The following is a 21,859-nucleotide window of genomic DNA, read 5'->3' on the forward strand; positions in this document are numbered from 1 at the left end:
ACTATGTAAAACAGTGTCATTGACAATTACTCAATCGCAAAGCTATTCACAATGGTGATAGGCCAACATGACGATGAGAGAATGCATACAAACTTGGGCACAACATAATAAATACATGACCAATGTCTGTCAAGTTGAAAAATTCAGGACCTGAATTTCAGCTTTTTAAAAGTTGCTCAAATGACCTCTGCTGAGAACAGGCTGTTTCTGTGCCTGCACCTTTAAATGCTAATGAGTTCTGTCTGTCATCGCCTACTTGGAGAGAGACGATGACGCTTACGCTAGCGGCAGCATGGACGTGGATGTATCGCTATGGCTCACCTATGTGGCTCAGGTGAAGTTGCTGGGTCCCGTATGGTTGGGACAAATCATTTTACGAGGGTCAGTGTCGAGGCAAAGCCAGATTTGTACTGACCCTCGTTACTGAAGCAGTCCGGTGTGAAGTGGTTAGCACACACATACAAGCTAACACGAACCGTAGCTGGCACATTGCCATTAAAAATGAAACGCAACCACTGTCTCTTCTGTTCTTCTGTAGCTGGGACCGAATATAAGCACTTAATTTGTACAACCAACAAGAGAGCAATTTACGTGTCTAGCTCTGAGCGACAACATTGTTTAACACCGCTAACTCACCGCAGGACACACCAAAGTTCACCTCGGTGATGAACACCCCCTCTCGGATATATGCGCAGAGGAGTTCGGCCTAAGCAAATGACTCCCTTCGTTTCGTAACAACGGGAGCTGAATCTGAACAGGCCATAGGAGCGCCGTTGTACCAGTGGTTGGGCTGCAGAGACCATACAGAAGTCGCTTGTTTTCCTCATTCTGGGAGTTGAATGACCCCAAATGACCAAAAAAAAGAAAACAAAGGGAAGACAATGGGTTATAAAGTGGGAGTTTAGGAGGGGTTCAGAGTGTGGCTACTGTACTCAACAAACACTGACTCACAACTCAATATTTAACAATGTCAGAGAGTTTGTTCCAGAGGGAGTAGGGCTGACGGGCGAAAGTTCTACCTCTTACAGTGTCCTTTTAATTAAATGGAACAACATATTCCTGCAGTGGCAATTGAAGGGATCGTCTACATATGCATCAATATTGGGCCATTAATAGACATATTGAAGTCATAGTAATGTGTTTTGCTTTTGTATTAAATACTTCAGCACATGGGCGAGCGGTCATAATAAGCTATAAATGCAGTGCATGCCCAAGCCCTTCAATAAAAATAATTGAAAATATCAATCTGGCAGTGTATCAATTATACAATACCTTAGTTTTACTGTTTTGGTCTTAAATCCGTGCCTAATCTGTCCCGTTTTGCTTGCGAAAAGCTGGAAAGCTGACAGCTTGTTTCGCGCATGCGCACTGTGACACCGACTAGTACAGTTACTGCTAAAGGCTGTGTTTACTGTAGATGAGCGTTTTGAATGGCAAAAAAGCTGTCAGTGAAGCAGCTTATCTGCCAACGCGCATGCGCAAAAATGACTTGAATTGTTCAGCGGGAAACTGTCAGTGGTTCATTCATTGTGTAGCCTGGTCAAAATGGCTGAAAATATTAATTATATTCAGGCTTTGCGTTCAGTGCCGTTTTCGCGGAGACCTTTTGAGGAAAAGAAAGCTATAATTTCAAGTGGTCGGCCTACTCCTGAAGTAAATATCACAAAGACTGCAAAGAATTCCGTCCGTCACTTTCAAGCTAGCGCGTATGAGAAACATAAATGGCTAGCTAGCCGACCCCCCTCCCGTCAAACGATCCGGTCTGACAGCGACATATTGCCTGTTCATTCATGAAAACCATCTCGAAACACTCTCAGTCAAACAAGGTGGGGAATGAGAAATCTGCGGCGCTACTAGCCTAGTTCGTTTTAAAAACACACCGGCAGCAGCGCCTACTGATCTGAGACGTGTCAGTGAGTTACTGTAAATGCTGTGCGGAAAACCAGCTGTGGTCTGTGATTGAGGTGCAGACGGGTGAGTTTGGAGCTGACGAGAGGATCGCGCTGACGACCGTTTCGTTACATTTTTCTCATTGAAAAACTATACAACTGGCATTTAGATGATGTTCTCCTTAAAAAAAATAAGTGAAATACTGTAATAACAATTCGGTTTTAGTAATCAACCGCTTATAGTGATCTAATGTACTCTGGACCAACGTGATCACTACAAGCTGTTTCCACTAACCATATTATATTTTTTATTAAAAAATATAATGCCCCCCCCACGGGCGCGCATGGTATTGACACTTCAGCATGACCACAGTAAATGGTCACCGCTCGCCACTGCTTCAGCAGTATAGTAGACTGCTGAGTTTTGAATAAGCAAGTGTGGAGTTGTGTTCCCGGAGAGTTGTTATGAAGGGGTTGGTGAAAGAGAGGATATCTTTATTCTGGAGGTATTGCTGAAGTGCAAATGTGCTTTATTGAGGTTCAATGAAAAATTGCAAGACAAAATTGACACCTGTATTTTTTACTGCACACGTTTCATTTTGAATATCCCTTAAATAAATGTTGGTGGATAACTGATCGGTCAAGTTTGAATTTGAACTTTTGAGGGCAGAAAGTGAACGTTCCAATCATTTCCCCACAGTATTTGGCAATCTATATTGACTTCCCTGCTCACCTGCTATGTTTGTTTTTAAGAACTCACAGTCTTCAAATTTTGTTGGATACGACCAAGGTTGGCAGCATTTCTTGTGTAGTCAGCCTACTGTAGCTATTATTTTATTATCTTTGCCATAGGGACATGAGATTGGTCATATGTGCGCGTACGTGTGCATCACTGTGTCCGTCCATGTCTTGCATCCTCTCACACTAAACTGCCCACAATGTTGGGTGCTCATTTGTTGTTGTAGTGACTCACACATTCTCAAAACACCTTTTAGTGCCTGTTTAATGCTGCCAATGATTAACTACTGAATGCTGACTCCCCTCTCACGACTCTGAACTGGCCCCAGGCCAGTAAGGGCCACAAGTGATCACACAGCTGAGTATGTTGCTGCCGAACAGCCATTGCTCTGCAGACAGAGGCACAGTTGGGAAAAACAGTGTCCTCACATTTATTGTTTTGGACAGTGGTCATTGCAGAGACACCTGGTGGTGATCTGTACTTGGTTGTTATGAAACTAAATATGCCATCCCAATATTGACCAATTTTCAATGGTATTTGGTTTGTTTTTCCCTTTGAATACAAATATGTATATTTATATCTTTATATAGTATAGTATAAGATAGAGTATAAGATAAAAATACAGAAGTACTCGATGACATACAAATATCTCTGGTTGGGAATGATTGGTCTATATCATATAAATAATACTGCTAAATTTGTACAGGTTTTTTTTTTTTTTAATCTATCAGCTCTATGCCTCAAGCGGTCTTTCAATCAGGTTGCGTCTCTACACTGTCTCAAACAGCAGGCATGCACAGATTAGAAGAGAAAATGGCTGATTCAAATTATCCTCTGCTGCCCACTGATTGTACCAATCTACATGCAAATGGTCATGTTTATTTCACCAGGGGAATAGCAGTGGACAAAGTGCCCTTGATTAATGGCTGCCTCTGATTTTGTTACAAACAAATACAAATAAAAATAAAATAAAATAAGGACATTACAGTCGCCTAATTCTACTGTAATAAATACAGAAACCGCTAACCACGTACTGATATATTATCATTAGCAAATCAATCAGCTTTTTCTTTTTCAATTTGTATTATATTTCAAGTACTCCATGATTACAACGTTGGAAGAAATAAAATCAGTGAGATCACCATCATTATGCCTTAATTTTTATCCATTTACAATACAAAAAAACAGCAAAAAGTCACATAAATGGCAGCTCTGTAAATCTTTCCTCTGCTCAACACTGCACACCATCTACATGCACACAATCCTTTCCTTTCTTCCATAACAGCTCCACAGTTGTCTCCTCACTCGTCTGCAATCTCATTTGAGGAATTCATCTTACTGTCTCCCGGGAACCATGTATTATTGCTCTCTGTGGTTTTCCTTGCAACTATGATAATGTGTGCCTTGGTTAGACTCCTCACGTGCCAATTATGGGTGCCTGTTATTGTGATTGACTCCACATTCATGCAGAAGAGTGACTGACTCTCTCTTCGGGGTCCCTGCTTTCTTCACATCATATCTGAATGTGCTGACAAAACCACAACCCAGCGTTCTGGTAGCATGGCTTAGTGCAATATGAGGAAATGTTCTTATTAAACTAGAATAACATTAATTTATATTGCCTGACACATGAATGACCCACAAAGACCCACAGAAAATTAGTCAATAGTGTTACCTTTACAGCTCCCTCTCTCCAAACCGTAGTTGGGAGCCAGCTAATCTCATGCTAACTTGGCTTGCCTCAGGTGCCTCAGGTCCAAGTTAACAGCCGAAGGACTGGACAGTGAGGCTGTGGTTGCAGCAAAAATGAACTTGGGCTTTATTAGGCATTAAGGGCACTTTTACAAGCTTTTATAAACTCTCGGCTGGAGCATGGACCACATTCACCCCGTAGGCTGACCCAGACAGTTTACACACTACACTTTTGTTACACTACCCACAACACACCTGTTCGACTACGTCACACATACACATTTTTCTCAATTAGCTGCCAGGGGGAGACTGAGATTGCAACAATAGGTAACATTTTTAAAATTTTAAAAACTTTTTTTCATAATGCTATTCATATTTAGGATAGAGGATATGACAAAGCACAATAACAGTGACAAATTATTCTCCTCATGAAAACTCTTCCAATTGCTGACACATATTGAGTTGCATTAACTTTGTGGCCTGCAGATTACATATGCAAGTGGTGCCCATAAAACAAAAACAAAAAACACTATTCTACAATGTAATGAAATCCAATATAGCAGTACTGCAATGAATATCACCCTTTTAAGCTGATATTATAGCCTCCTAGGCTAAGGGAAAGTGAATATAAGAGTCAAGACATTCATTTCCGTGTGCTGCTCATACAGTCCAAAGAGCTGTTTAGCTGCATTCAACCAAAGTTTGACAGATTGGTCAATACTATTTGGACTACAAACAGAAACCAGGACTCCTTCCATACTGTTGTCCTGTTGCCTACAAATTTAACTTATTAATGCACATAATAAGCCAGTCTGTTTACAGAGATTAATAGCTTGTAAAATAGTCAACAAATCATTGGATTTTTTCACAATCAGAAGAAATCGAGAAAAAAAATTAACTTCTTAAGTTGTTAGAAAAAAATACAGTATTTGCATTCACATTACACAAAGTAAGGTTTTCTCCTCAGCTTCAAATCTACAGAGACAACCATACAGTTGGCAAATCCAACAATTAGGGCTATACTTAATGCACTGAAAGCTGCAAAGCTAGTTATGTTCTCAGTGGGACCAATATCAATAGGCCTTTCACATTCTGAGTTTTCATGGTCAGAAATGTAATTGTGTAATATAAATGGAGCCATTTATATTTTATTAATTAAAAACTCTGCGCAATCATTTATTAATGTACCTACGATTTAATTCTAAGGTCTATGATATTAAGTTAAACAAAAAGACTGAATATAAACCAGCTGTTGTTTTCTTTAATACCTTCATCTCCTGTAATAAACACTCTTAGTGAAAAGTAATCTCAAGTTGGCTAAGGAAGTTTAAATTAACAAAGAGAAATGTTTCAGGCAGGATTTAGAAAAAGTATTTTCAAATGTTTTCAGAACAGTTTTTTGTGAAGCTGTGCGACAAATAAGATCTAAGAGAACTGTATTATATTGCATGCATTATCCTTGCTTTTCTTTGCAATTCAATTTAAACAAACAGGACATGAAACACTGTGTTGTTTGATATTTCATGTCTGAACAGTGGTGCATGTTCATCAGACAAGTAGCCAGATGGTAGCAATGAGTTCGGGAGGAATATCCTGCTGATTTATTGTGATGCTAATTTCATCCATTTTCTTCCGCTTATCTAGAGCCAGCTCGCAGGGCCATTAAGCTTAGGAGGGCAATTTTAAAGATCCCTCTCTGTGGCACCGCTTTCCACCTCTTCCTGAGGAACCCCAGGAGTTCCCAGGCCAGGCAAGATATGCAATCCCTGCAGTATGGTTTACCCAGGGGCCTCTCGTTGTATGGCCTGGAAAACGTTTAAAAGTTTACCGGGAGGTGACCCAAAGGTGTGTGTCTCTAGTCTGGGTTTCCTCCAGATGTCTGAGCTCCTCATCCTATAGATCTCTTAGTCAACTCATGAAGGAAGCTGATTCCGCCCGCTTGTATCTGCAATCTCATTCTTTCCGTCCTTACCTACAGCTCACGGACAAAGGTGAGGGTTGGAATGTAGATAGACTGGGAGCTTCACCACAACGGTGTGGTCGTGATGCTTATTGACCACCTTTTTTTCTTTTGAAACAGCCTTCCTATTGACATTACATTGGTCCAAATCATTTCCAAATCTATTGATACTGACAGTGCTGTCATCAAGTATATGCAGCAAATCGTTTTTTATCTTTTCTCTATATTTTCTATTTACATTTTAAATGATGGAAGAGGAGAAATACATGAAGAAAGTTAGCTTATTTTGGAAGTGAATATCAGCCAATAGCACTGCAATGTTGTACCACCACTTCAGCTGTACATCAGTCTATTTACAGTGTATTTATGTAGGCACTGTAAACGTGTATGAATTCAAATGACAGTGCTCAAAGAGAACTCATTCATCATTTTATCCTCTTCAAGATCTATAGCCCCCCACACTTGCTAGCTCCCAAAAGCACGGCTCATTCATTTTTCAGACAGCTGGTTGGTCCACTGAATCCAGCTCTCTGAACTCAAATATGACCTCCCTCATATTTGAGCTGAAGAACCCAGGAAACCAGCTGATTTTGGGCACTTGCGCTTTATTGAAAATAAAGTTAAATTAGGTTTGAAAAGTTGCCAAATACAGAGACAACACATGCACAATTGTGTACCTTTCTGTTTTTAGCTGACTATGCTTTTATTTCATCCCTGTCTATCAATTATATTTATATATTGCTGATGTGTTACCAATATGTTCTAAAGGAAACATAATTGCCGCTTTAATTGTGTTCACCAGCAAAGGTTACCTTCTCAGCAAAGTGCTTTACTTAGCAAATAAAAGTCATAGCTAGATGGTCGGGTGGAATCTTCGACGACTGGGTTTTTGAGTTCTGTGTGTGAGGCATAAATAACAAGTTTAAGATTGGTTTAAGTTGGGAATAAATAGTTGTGGCACAACATATTGGTCACACTCTCAGTGGCAACTTTATTGGGTTGATTTACCTCGCACCCTGAACAGTCTGAGTTCTTCGTGGCCTGGATTCAACAAGGTGCTTTCCTTAGATTATCTCCATTTGGCATGAGAGCATCACACTGTTGCTGAAGATTTGTCCACTGTTCAAAGTCCAAAAGGTTATCTATTGGGTGAAGATGAGGCCACTGGAGTAGCGCTGAATTCATTGTTATGTTGGTGGAACCTTCTTCAGATGACATGTGCTTTGTAATTTGTTCCCTTATTCAACTGGAAGATCAGTAGACCGTGGCTGTACATGCAAACGGGATGCAAGTGAGCAGCAACATTACTCACATAGGCTGTGGTATATAAACCACATTAAGGGACCTTGTTTGGGCCAGTAACATATTTACCACACTAGTACAATACCAGTAACATGAAGCTTTGACACAAGACAGGATCTATCCCTGGATCAATGTTGTTTAAGCGAAATTCTATCTGTATCTATCTGTTGCAGCACGAATTAAGATTTGTCAGTACGAGCGACGCCGTCTACTGTCCAGTTTTGGAGAGGCCATACCAAATGTAGCCTCTGTACATGGTTCTTCAGGAATAGAACCATAATCTTCTGCTGCTCAAGCCCATCTATTTCAAGGTCCAATGTGTTCAAAGATGCTCTTATTCATAGCCTTGTTAGTGTGGTTATTATCTTCCTGTTAGTTTCGACTAGTCTGGCTTTTCTCCTCTGACCTCTCTCATTTAAAAAAAGTGTTTCTGTCCACAGAACTGCCGTTCACAGGATGTTGCTTTCACACCATTCTGCTGTGAATGAAAATCCCAGGAGCTCAGTTGTTTCCAAGAAACTCAAACTTGCCCGCCTTGGCCCTAACGATCATTCCATGGGCAAAATCACGTTTCATCCCCAATTCTGATTCTGCTTTGAAAAACTGAACCTCTTGGTCATCATTGTGCTCATGCTTTTATGCATTAAGTTGCTGCCACATTATTGGCTGATTAGAGAGTTGCATCGAACAGATGTGTCTTATAAAGTGGAAAACATAAAGTCCACAATCATTTTTACGTGTGGTCCTCAGGACCGCAGGTTTCTCCAACCTTAACAATTGTTTGAAATTCTACGTAGAATATCAACAAAAGGTCAATGTTTTATTGATTTATTCATTTATTAGATTGGGGTAAAATAATGTGTTGGCAGATACCATCTAGATCATTCATACTTTGCCTCTATTTGATCACCAACAATAATATGGTGAACAGCCACCAGGAACACAGGAAATAAACAGGACTGTATCTGAATACGATAACATGGACCTGTTTACACTGTGGAGAAACCTGAATCCAAGGTTTAACCTTCATGCACTCATTTTATGTTCACCGAAGTCCCAAATTATAGAATCTTTAAATATTTGTCATTATTTATATATATTTGTGATCATGTATAGGACTATAGCAAACAGGTGATGCATTTATGATGACTGATCTCAATACATTTGTACCTTTTTTTGTATCTTCTCCTTTAGATGGCCCCTTGGGACCCCGTGGCCTAGTGGAAGCAACAGAGATGTGCACACAGGAATGCTTAGTTCTGGGACATTCAGACAACTGCTGGATGCCCCCGACGTTGGGAACATACCAGCAGCCCAAATCCCCTGTGTCAAGCTTTGGGTCTCAGAGGGAGTGGGGTCCCAAGGAAAAACTTCTTAATGGACATACTCTTACCAGAACCTGGAAAAACGAGAATGGACGGTCAGAGCATTTCGGTGACAGGAAGCAGTTTGGGAGTGGAGAAGGACACTTCACCAACAGTGGCATGGCTGATATTCCACTGGTGAGTCTGAAGTCCTGCCAGCCAGCCTCCTGCCCAGACAGCCCGAAGGACCAGCAGCTATAAGATGGACTTTGCTTCTGTGCTGCAAGAGATGTGCTGATCTCCTCTCTTTATTGTTTTCTTTCTTGTTTCATCTCTTCCCACTTAAGTTGATGCTTCTGCAGTGTGATAGCCACATGTAATATGTAGGCCACAAAACTATAGTGCTTTTGCTGTATTCTCTACAATTCATCTTTACTATGGCTCTAGAGGAAACCTTTTTTTTTAAATAAACCTCCATGGATTTCTTCAACTTAACATTTTATGTCCACTTCAGGTGTGATTTGGACAAAGTGGAGAAAGGACAGTTGTCAAATGGAGAAAAAGTAAACAAATTACAAGAAAAAAGGAAAAAAAAAACATGGCTGACCAGTATATACAAATATTTGTGGTGTGGTTGTTATTGAGTTGTTCAGGACTATATTAATCAACACAATCAAAGAAAATGGAATTACATTTCAGAAATTGTTCTAATAACACTGTTAGTGGACATTTGTTTATTCTGTCATTGTCTGTGAGTTTGTAAATAAGACGTATTAACCACTATCATGTACCCATATAACCACAGTAAATAGGACAGTTCTTACCTGTCATCATAATGATTGTCCTCAGGATTTCGGATTTCAACTGGACAACAATCTACAATATGGCATAATGTACAACAAGAAAACATTTACCTATTCTTTAAAAACCTGATGGTGATTTTGAAAAAAATTCCATCCACATAATATACTCAGTGTTGCCCATATTTCATAATGATTTTCGTCAAGTACTGCAAAACCACAGGCAAACCTTTTTAAAGAAAAAAAAAAACATTTTGTATGAAGGATGTCAGTGCTCAATATGCGCATTATAAAAATGAAAAGCTCTGAAAGCTCTCCTCTATAAACTGATTTTGAAAGTGTTCAGTACAATTAAATAGCAATATATTTGTAAATGGCTAAATGTTTTATCTAACGTTGATCTTATTACTGTATAGATTTTATTCAAATTGTGATTCAACTGAATGCAATCCCTCGGTAGTACCTGAAATTTATTGGCATATGTATATATATTATTTCCACAGACTATTATTTTCCATACTTAAGAACACACAGGTTAAGATAACACTTTAATCACGGTGCCTTCATGATGTTTCTTCAAACACTGAATTGTGCTTATTTGAATGAGGAGAACATGTTGGCTACAAAGACTATCCTGTCTGATAATCAAATGCCTTATGCATTGAATGTTCGCCAAATTTAGAGACATAATCACACAGATATTAAAGTATTAAATTAAGTCTTTGGTACTGAATAAATACACAAAGGCATGTGCAGATAATGGGTCAACCATGAAAGATCATCTGTCATTCCACTGTCTGAAAAAGTTTGTTTTATTCCACAGCATGGAAGGCAAATTACACAATGGAATAGCATGCTAAAAGATATACCTTTTAAAAATTAACTTGATCATTTTTGTGTAATTTTATTTTGTTGGAATAGAGTTGATTTGTGCATTAAGGGGACATTCAGTTTGTAAAGCACTTTCATATTTATGTCACAATATAAAGAAGTTAAGTGGGATGGAGTGATTTGCTTACCGCAGTATGTTTGTCAGTTGTGAGGGTGTTTGACATCACAGATACTGAAACAGTTAATCCTTGTTACTACTCTACAGGTATACAGCTACTGCAATAAATGTTTTAATTATGTGTATGCTTAATTTGTGTGCAGGATGATCAACTTACGAGTTCGGTGTCTGTTTTGTGTATATGTTTGCTCACATAACCTATGTTCCCAAATAATTTGTTCCTAAATAGTATCATAAAATAGCACCGTGCACTGATGAGGTACAATTGAGCTTTTCCTAATTTTCAGAAGTATGTTTTCTTGTAAAACAGACAGATTGAATTAGACTCATAGCAATCACCTTTACATTAAAGTGTTTCAAACATGTGTTGCCTTGGAAATGAGAACCAGGTTATTTTATATGAACAGAAAAGCAGACACAGATGAGTTAAAAAACATTTTAATAAGCGTGTCCTCTTGAATAATAATTTTCTCACGCCATTACTCCACTTTACATATTGTGTCCTTCCCAAAAGTATAAGGCTCCCAGAAGTCATTTTTTCCAGGGCTACTATGGCAGAAAAGCCTGCTACTAATGATGCAAATCCTGTAGGAGCCAGTTCTGGGAGGGTGAAATTTCACGAACGGATGCCATGGAAAATCAGAGTTTTGATCCATCCAGCGAAAGTTCTCAACTTACTGGTGAGTTTTGTTTCACAACTTAATCATATGGTGTAAAGGTAGCGAAAGTGTCCACTTATTGTTTTAAATGGCCCAAACACATACATAAATCATTTGGAGGTGCATCAAATTGCTTTGACACATCCACTCCTACCTTTCTATATTGGTATGTGAAATGAGGACCCAATGATCAAAGCAATCGATCAAAGAAATCTGCAGTACTTGTTTGTAGAGAGCTGAAAGGAATCATAAGCTGAGGATTTATCCCAAGTAGATGATATTTTATTAAATAAGTACGTTATTAATTCATAATGATACTACAGTTGATTTTACTGGTTAAAATAACAAATGACGACGGTGGTAGGTCGGCACCAGGTTTGTGTGCTCTATGCAGGACAGAGTCTGCACTCACCCAAAGGTTGCTTTTTGAAAAGGTTCACTCTGTAACGTCACCAAACGACAACCTCCCAGGCTAAAAAATTAAGCCAACGCCAAAACAGCAGTTCATCATATGGCCACTTGAAGTTTACTACAAAAGTAGGTTAATCCCCATTGACCCCATGAAATTGTATGTAATTCACACATTTAAAATATATTTGTGTTATCTCAGCTAATGTGTGCCTGCCTTGGAGAACCTTTCATGCAAATAATGGAAAAAATAATATGGCCACTTGCTGTGCGGATCATTGTATGCCAGGCATCCTGCTGACCTAGGTGTTGGATGATGGGCTGCCACTGGATGACCTCCGTGCCTGCATTGAAGGAGTTGACTGGATGACATTTTGCTGGAGTTGTAACGTTATCTTGTATGATTTAATGTGACAAATAAATTGTTGATTGAAGTCTGTGCCCCATTTTTTTTTTGTGTTAAAATTTGAATATTATTTTATTTATACAGTGGGCCCAACCTTCAACCAGGAACAACAAGACCAGAGCTTTCACTATGGTTGACATCACGAACACGTCCATTCTTTATGCAGTCTATGAACACCACAGTACTGAATGTTTTTGTAGTCTCAAGAACTCCATCAGAGTGATACATCTTCGTCTAGCAGGTTGCATGATGTCAACTTCACATTATGTAGATAACCTTTCATTCATATATCAATAATTGAAAATCTAAGGTGTTAAGGGGTATCTGTAAAAGCCAAAAAAGGTTGCCTAACTAGCAATGATTTGTCTAAAATACTATTTTTGTGGTGATGGCATTTAAAATCTAAAGCCTTCAGTGTGCCTTAGGAGCATCAATTGTATAAATGTATTTATACTTTTCTCTGATCACAAGCACCTATTTGTCCAGTGAATTTTTGCATAAGCACAGACAGACAATCAGAACGTGTCTACCTGAATATATGGGGAGTCCGTCATGTCCCGGTCCATTGCATGGATGGATATTCATGATGTCTGCATTGAGAAAAAGACATGCTGTGAGCATTATGCAGCCACCAGCTTACCCTGCCTCCTGAGCACCACCAAAGATTCATGGCCAACAACTGTGGAATCATTTCCAATGCTTCAATGTGACGCTGCGATGGAAGGAAGCTGGAGCTTGAAATTGATGACGTTGCCGTACCCACCCCAGTTAACAATGTTATCTGTGTCCGCTTCATTAGCATCCTCCAGAAGTCCACCACCAATTCTACTAAATGGGGAGGGATTTTTGACAGAGTGCAGGAACATTAAAATTGGGTACAAACGAATCTAGGTATGAGGCATTATTAGGTAGTATTTTCATTATTAAAGCTAACAGTAGCCCAAAAGTCAGCTAAACGGTTTCATCAGTACTGTGTATGTGTGCGGTTTGATCAGATTAGATTGATCAGATTAACCAAACATCCCATTAAGTGCCATCAGATTCTGATTCAAATGTTGCTAAACCCTGATTGGTGCACAGCAGTAGTTCCAATGGAGCTCCGACACTTTCAAGTGAGTCTTCTTCAGAAAGTGATGTTAAAGTAGACATCATTCAAAGCATTTATCCTGGTCCACCAAATGTCTTAGACTGTAAGGTCAGCACCACTGGCATTAATACATGTACTTCACATACTTAACAAGGTGTCATTCATGATGATAAATTAACAATCATCACATCTTCATCTGCCAAAGTCTCATCATCATTTTTCCACAGATGTTTGAATAACACTGCAGCGTTGTGCTCATCAGCTCACAGGCAATCAGCGATACATTTGCATGCTCCCTCTGGCCAGTAATGAAGGGCCAGGCAGCTGGCATTACTGGTGAAGTAATTATATTTTCTTTATTCTTCTAGGTTTTCTTTCTCACGTAACCTTATTTGATATATTTATCAGCTGTCGCCCAATGGACCTGCTTAAATTCTTATTTGCCATGCTAGCTATCGACTTGGGCAAGAATAGTTTCTGAGAAGCTTCAAAGCTAATTGCCTTGGAAGTGTGAGGGGAAGTAAATTAGTGTCACGCCACAACCAAGAAAAAAGGTTCCCAATCGCATTTCCTTTTTATATGGCTTTGAGAATATTTTTCTCAGGAAAGCCGCTGTGCACAAAGTGGAACAGAGTGAATGTTCAGCGGGGAATCAGTCACAGAGAAGGCATGCACTTCAGACGGAAGAAGAGACAACTCTCCACACAGATACAGTCGACAGAAACAGCATCATCTACGTTTTTGAAGGCCATATATGAAGATAATAAGAACACAAATTAATGTTCATCTGCCCCAAGCCTAAGGTTAGTTTCATTTCATCTCATGAATGTGGGGGAATTTAGTCTGGATCTCAATCAGTCTCGCAGACCCCGTGGCCTTCTGAGCCTTAACATCTATGTTTGGCTCACTGGAAGAGGAGCTCTATGGGGGGGCAAGATCTAAAACTGGTTATAGTGGAGTTATAAAAATACCAAGTTTCTCTGTAGACCACAGTCAAAAGGTGGTAAGAGTGGTGCAGCCTAAAGCGATTTAATCCAATTGTCTTTCTTGACCAGATACAGTAGTAGCGCTTCCCTTCACTTAAGTAAGTTATTTACACTGCTATACGGTATGACACGTGGCAAAGTTAGGCATAGACATTCAGAGGGTTTGGAAAGAACCCATGGCAATAGAGTATTGAGCAAAATATAAGCAGCAAAGACCTTTCACAAGAATAGCTTAATTATGCAGACCCTGATTAAGTCAAACCTTGAGAATGTATGTAGCTTCATAACCTTAAACATTTATTCGAGATGTATTTTACAAGCATATACACCACATTGCCTTGAGATACATTTTACAAAAGTGTATGCCACATCTAAGTCCATGCAAATAAAGACATACACGTGGGTCAGAAAAAAAGATCAAGGGTCTGAGTTGTAGATATTTACACGGGTTGAGTGCATATTGAGACATTTTGACCACAGGATTACCATCTAATTATTCTGTAAAATAACGAGAACTCCTTCATGCATTTTAGTTCTTCAAATACTTAAAGCCTATCCTGAATAAACCAAACTAGCATTTTCAGATGTCTCGCAATAAATCGGAATGGTTTGTTCTGGCCTTTAACACCAGATGAATTTGCAATGCCATGGAAATCAGTTTAAAATGAGAATTGCAGTAATGTTCTTTAGATATGGGTACATTGTCTCACACAGAGCTGACAGCACAACCTTTGAAGATGTGTGAGTGCATACGAAGTAAGCTTCAGGGACGAAGCTGTGGCATATGCATCTTTGCCCAAAACTCTGAACTCAATGGTCTTTATTTAAATAAACAGCAGAACATACTATTAATATTACACGCCCTGAGGAAGAGGAGGCTGACCAAATGAAACGAAGGTCAGCAGAGAAGATGATGAGAGAACATGAATTGTCATGCAATACCCCAAGCAATAACTACTTGTATAACGGATTAAGAGTCTGTCTAGAGGAATTGTACCTTGGCTAGCTCCTCTTATGACCTTATACCACAAATCTGAATCATTTGAGTTATTACATTCCCAGAGGTCAATGTGAAATATTTTAGGTCCAAACACTTGAGTGAATGCTGATGTGTTTCATAAAAAAAGCTTCAAGAAACAGTATCCAAAAAAGAATGTAACCAAGACTTCGAGTGTCTTTGAGGCTGTATTAGTGGTTTCCAATTACCGGTATATGTTAAATCTATCAGATGGTGACCCTGACAAACATTACAGCATGTGATTATGTTGACATTAGGCAAGGCAAGGCAAGGCAACTTTATTTGTATAGCACATTTCATACACAAGGCAGACTCAAAGTGCTTCACATCATAAAACAAAGTGAGAAGAAAAAAAAAGACATTAGCATTCAGAAGCATTCAACATAAAGAATCACGGCACCAGGAAGGGGCTTAGGGTGCTATAGCTACCCATAAGGTGCGTTCACACCAAATGTGACGCAAATTACTCAAGTGATACAATTCCATAGAAAGTCAATGCAAAGACACCATTAGACTCAAATTTGTGCCAGGCTATTTCTGAATCAGAAATTGAGAAAAAAACATATTGTAGCAGCCTGTGGTCACCCAAAGCTCTACGATAGTATCTTACATTTCATACCGAGACTGAACAAAACTATGAGTGCAAACCCGAGACTGTATGGTACGAACAATAAGGTCACTGCCGTATTTCTGTCTGGATGACGTTATTTATCGACGTGTTTATGAAGTAACTACATTCATTAGTCGACCTGTTGGTAACTAACAGCAATGGAAGAGCCAAAGACAGCAGAGTGAGGGGGCTCTCAAAACAAAAGTGTGGTAGTTAAAATCTATTATTGGCTTAATATTTTAAAGACAACTCTGTTATTGTTATTATATTAACCTCAACGTGATGGACATCAAGACTGCCTGTACTTGAAATTAATTTGGTCAGAAATTACACATTCCACATTTAGTGGTAATAATAGTGGTAATTTAAAAACTTAAAATAGATTGAAACTACAGTCTATCTATCAAACAAAGTCACTCTGAAAACACTGGATAAATGTTGGTTCAATCAGATCTGAACTGGTTTTTGTTTTGCCATTCATTTTAAGACATACAGAAAATTACGTTTGACTGCAATGTCTTGTTTAAAGGCCTCTGCCAAGTTTATATGACTCATTTCTTGTTCATCCAAACTGCCATTCATCTTTTAACATGAAATGTATCTTCCACATCTTGACATTGGCCTTTATACTGCCTTCTAGTGAAATCATTCATCTCCTTTCAAGTTATTTAAATTGCACTTTTCATGACCCTGATTATACTGTATGTCTGAATAATTGTGCACATCAAATACTGTTAGGAACCTAGAGAGAAATCAATATCACTGCAGTTTATTGTAATGTTCAAATGGCCAACAGTTTACAACACAATATGTGATTTGTTCTTTATTCCAGTATCTGTAACAAGAACTACAGTACTACTTCTGTTGCTACATCAATTATTTGAAAAATATTAAATACCAGCCAGTTCAAGAAACCGTAGATAGAAAGCCCTGGCTGTTTCATCAATGCCTTGTTGAACATCAATGACTGGCCACTCTCCTATTTGGGAGAGCCATTCCCTGGACCTAAAGGCCATTTCGAGAAAGATCTGATGGCTTCAGTCTGTCTTGGTTCTTCAAGAAATGTAGTCCACATTGGCACAACAGACACATCTATATGGATCACTCCCCCAAAGCCAATCAAGGAACAAACATTCTGCCAATATTCTCTCCAGATGAGACCAGGTCTCATCTGGAGAGATGAAAGAGAGAGCAGAGAGGGATTGTTGATTAACCTCACTACTCTGTAGTAAATCTGTACACACAAAAAGAGAAACCAAGGCACCAGCTAGGTCTCATACCTGTCTAGCAAGGTAATCTCAAAAGGATTCGTGTCAACACCAGCTGTCTTTAAATACAGTCTGTTGAAAGAGGTTGAAGACCAGTTTGTTTCTCGCCTGTGATTGCCTTCTCTGCTGTACCTTGTAATGACCAAGACTACTCTCAGCACTTTGAAGCAGTGAAGAACAATGTGCTTCTGTTCTCTGTCAGTTTGATCAGTGTTCTGGAACAAAGCTTACAATCGATCTGATTATATCAATGCAACAATTCTAAATGGCAAAGAATTACTTATTTTTATGATGCACAGTATATGTATATGCAATTATTTAATTAGTATTTGGGTTGTTTTCCGTTGATGACAGTAGACTGGATTAAAATAAATGTCTATCTTCTATCAGTAAGCTTAAACATTATAATTATGATAAAAAAAATACTTTGATTATGATGGCATGGGCATCAACTCATGAATAGCAAGTGTTAATGCATGACAGACCACTTATATATATATATATATTTGCATGGTGATTTCACTTGCAGTCCTTTTGCAAAAGTGCGTGTAGGACCAGGTACTAAATTGGTTGACAAAAAGCACAAATACACAGTACAATCTCTTTTAATCACCAAATATTGTCGGTAAAAGTTTGACCATTCTGGATACAATCACAGTTTTCAGCTCTTAACACCGAACCAATGATAAAATTTACATTTAGATGTTTATGCCAAATCTATGACGGCATATTAGGGCCACTGTAGGGGGGTGGACAGAGCAAGGGCAATTCAGAGAAAAAAAGTAGCAAATTTGCAAGTTTTTAAAGTGGCAAATTTGTGAGTTTATTACGAGCTAACATGGCTAAGATGCTAGCAGTAGTTTTCACTTGTTGTCATAGCAACCGGTGTTAGCGGAACCAAGCAACTCCTTTATATCGGCTATATGTGCCGATGTTACATTATAAAGTGGCAAATTTGCAAGTATCTAAAGAAGCAAATTTGCCACTTTATAAAATCTTCCCACAGATTTTACAAAATATACGGACGCAAAATGTGACTGCTATTAATTTCTAGGAATTCATATCTTCTTATTTGATGAAATAGCTCACATTTGTCCCAAAGACGGTTAAATACACTGGGACTTTACAAAAAAGTACAATGCCGAGTTAGCTTCAAATAATTTTGTCATCTGGGATCCCTGGCCAGACCGAATCCCAGAAACCAAATATCACAGTTGTTCCTAAGACAATGCGGTTAACGCAGTTGTTCAGTGGTAAACTTTTCACCTCGTGTCATTCTTACTAAATAGAGAGAGAAATAATTTACGCATAATCTGGAGAGATCCTGTTGAATTGCAATGTGTCACAGTGACGCATCCTTGAACATGTTCAATAATTGAATTAGCTATGTAGATTTTGTATCCTCGTAGCAGAGAATGTTGGATCAAGCTTGAAGTGAAAAACCCTAAATGCATAATGATGATGATAATCTTCCAAAGCCTGTTGTACTTAATAAATATATATTTTATATTTACATATTTTTTGCTTTTATACAGCAGCTCCAACATAATGATGGTAAATTATGTCTTTTAAATTTGGCCTCTGAAAGAGAGATGGAAATGTAATCAGAAGAGGTTTGAAGCTAATGACCCACGAGTTAGGAGAAAGATATTGTATAAAGGCATTCATACCGCACATTAATACATTTTCATGATTTTGCATGTACTGTTTGTGCTATGAAGAAAAATCAATTGTTACATTTTAAAAGATTCTAATAGTAATCCCATGGTTTATACCCATACAGAAAACCACAAGTTTAAACAGCACTGAACTTGAGAATTAATTTTCATTACTATAAGAACTCCAAAAGGTACACAGATCATCAGAATCAAGATTTATCCTTCAGACTCAGTCCCCATAATTGAAAACAAAATTTCAGGGTTTTTTTTTTCTCCACCATCTGCCAACGTTTGAAATGCGCCCAGTCTCATCACCTTAAACTGGAATTAGCTGCAATTGTGCTGGCTTTGAGGATTATTTTACTTAACGCAAGGTCTTTTGAACACCTGAAAGACGGGACCGAGATAAGCGATACAATTAAAATTCTAATGAAAAGACTACGGGAGAGCATTACCAGAAATAAGAGCTTTTAGTCATTCAAATGCTAATAATTGGACAAGGAATTTCCAGTGACTATCTCAGTTGCATTTGATTTGAAGACTTGATATATCTAGATGCAATATTGGGGAAGCCAGAGCATTTAATCATGGGATGATACCTGCAAAAGATTAATTCATGTGTGTGTACAAATGTGCACCTCACTGCATCTCATATATTATAGTGCATGACAAATGAAAAACATTTTTTGCTGTACGTTGTTTGATTGGCACTTACTGTTATACTGTAAGTATAACTCAAGCCTAAATAAAATATCCAAAAATGTATCAGCATGCGAAATGAAAGAAAAAACATGTCTTTCCTATTCAGAGAACAGGAAGTAATGTGACTTTTAGAACATGCAACATTACCATTATTTGTGAAATAGTACTACTGAGCACAACATGTATATTTTCTCACTTAAAGTGTATCTCTGTTGTTTCCTGATTATTAATTCAACATCCGCTTTTATTTGCGTAAAAATACTTTCCGATGAACGGTGTTCAGAACCTGCAAAATCATAAATAAGACCTGTTAGTACATAAGATTAATCAAATATATCTTGGCACAATAAGGATGTGTATAGAAACACATGTCTACCCATCAATCTCGCACACATACATTCACACACGCTTGTGAAGATATATGAGAAAGAGATCTTCAGACAGAGGTGCAGAATTTATGGCTGAATACATGAAATATCAACCATTTGAATACAAACAAACCTTGTTTTTCATTTTTATATCTCACTGGCACATCAACCTATTGATTTCTGTGAACGGCAAGATATTTCTGTGGTGAATTTATTTATTAATGCTATACTCAATCTAAGGTTAAATGATGAGTAACATATTGTTGCAGTGTGGCACAACTTTACCAACAAAAAAAGTATATGTTCAAACCTCACAATTTTTTTTCCCAAATAATTAAAAAAAAAGCTATACTGTTGTGGTGCAGCAGTGAAGAACATGTAAATATTTTAGAGTAGATTATAGAGCTTGCTGAATTAAGAGGAATCTGCCTTTAAAAACATCCCATTCATTTAAATGCGTTGGGGGAATTTAGGGAAATAATTTTGACATATGGTCTACTTGACAATATTTTTATTGATGACTGCTTAGTGACCCTTCCCAAGTCTCTCAACAGTCATCGTTGGTCACAACCGAATGCCACTGATTGTGAATTTGCTCCAACATTTCCTACAGTCCAGAGTAGGGAGGCAGAAGTTGCCCGGACTTAATTTAGAGCCTGATCACCATTTAAGAATGCGCCAGAGAGATGTTAACTAAACATGCATCTGCACCTAGTGGCTTAATCATTTAAAAGTCCACAGGGCTCACCTGTTGGTAATTTAATTCAAAAGGTATTATTCAATGAAGACCACTGCAAAAAGAATAAACTGAAAGGAGAAGTCTAATATTGTGTCGGCTTTCAATTATAGGTAAGAAGTCTTATAGGCCTGGGAGACTGAGAAGGACCAGAACTGTTGGTTTTCCTAAGCTGAGAGATCATTACAATTCAGATAAATCTTGGTCAGTCACCAGCTGCTGCTCAAACAGAAAAGGGTTTACAAAGTCCAAATGAACTATGTCCCTTCATGTTTTCATTAACATTATTAAGGTATAACTCATTAATACTTTCTCCTCGTCCTTTTATCCTATCTTTATACTTAGTCTGAAAAACATAATCTCTGAGAAGAACCAATGAGCGTGAGTCATTTTCTGTGCAGCATCAGCATCATCATCCTAATGGTATGCGGAGAACAGAAAGGGCTTTCCCTGACCTTGTGCTTCGTTTGTAATCTCCTTTGTGGAAATTACACTCTCACTTTATGAATATATTGTAATTAGGCATATGTATTCTAACGGGCAGTAAGATATAGTTTCATCCTAATCTCTCATTTATATGCAAAGGAGCACCAGTTAAAGAGCTTAGACTTTCTTCCGGTCTTACTGATTCCTTTTCCTCCTAATCAAGTTACTTTTTTATTTCTCTTTTTCAGGCTGCTGTTTCATTTGCCTTTTCTGGTCAGAGAACAGTAGTCAATTATCACTTATTTTGAGTTTGTGCAAGAGTGTCAATGTTCTAACTTTACAGAAGGAAGTCAACAGACATGGAAGTAATTATGACCTGATAAAAGTTTTTTGCATGTGAAAGAAAGTGCACTTGCAAGCAAATTAATTGCTGATTAAATTTAAAACGTTGAACTATTAAGATGAATGCTTGCATATCGTGTGCATTTTTATTTTATGTGTATAAACCCCATGAATGTATTTATTTTCAGAGAGAAATACACTTCTCCTTCTTCTGCCTTTTAAAACATTGTTAAAGGTTAGAGTTACTTAATATTTTAAAATTCAAGTTTAAAATCTGAGTTCATTGGGGAGTGCCCCAAGAGCATCAGTCCACTAGACGTCTTGCTTTGATCAAAAACCACATCAAGGCTGAAAAAAGCATAGATGACATAATACGCATTGATGATAGCTTGTTGAAAACTAAGACCGTTCAAAGCAATTTTAAAATTGCTTGGAGAGAAGAGTATGTACTTTCATTTTCAATTTCTTTTTAGAAAAAGTCCAAAGAAGT

At 38.1% G+C, this 21,859-nt stretch overlaps 1 protein-coding gene across 4 annotated transcripts in view; it reads left to right on the forward strand.

Annotated features, from left to right (window-relative positions):
* Positions 1–10,816, forward strand: part of pcdh9 (protocadherin 9) — a 206,650-nt gene extending 195,834 nt beyond the window's left edge. For all 4 annotated transcript variants that reach the window (XM_084011206.1, XM_084011208.1, XM_084011207.1 and 1 more), the window contains one exon: positions 8,777–10,816. In XM_084011206.1, coding sequence (XP_083867332.1) covers positions 8,777–9,147 — 371 coding nt within the window. In that variant the 3' untranslated portion in view covers positions 9,148–10,816. The remainder of the gene's footprint in view (positions 1–8,776) is intronic.
* The last annotated feature ends 11,043 nt before the right edge of the window (positions 10,817–21,859 follow it).

Source organism: Eutrigla gurnardus (genome assembly GCF_963514095.1).
Source record: "Eutrigla gurnardus genome assembly, chromosome: 1".
Classification (NCBI taxonomy): Eukaryota; Metazoa; Chordata; class Actinopteri; order Perciformes; family Triglidae; genus Eutrigla; species Eutrigla gurnardus.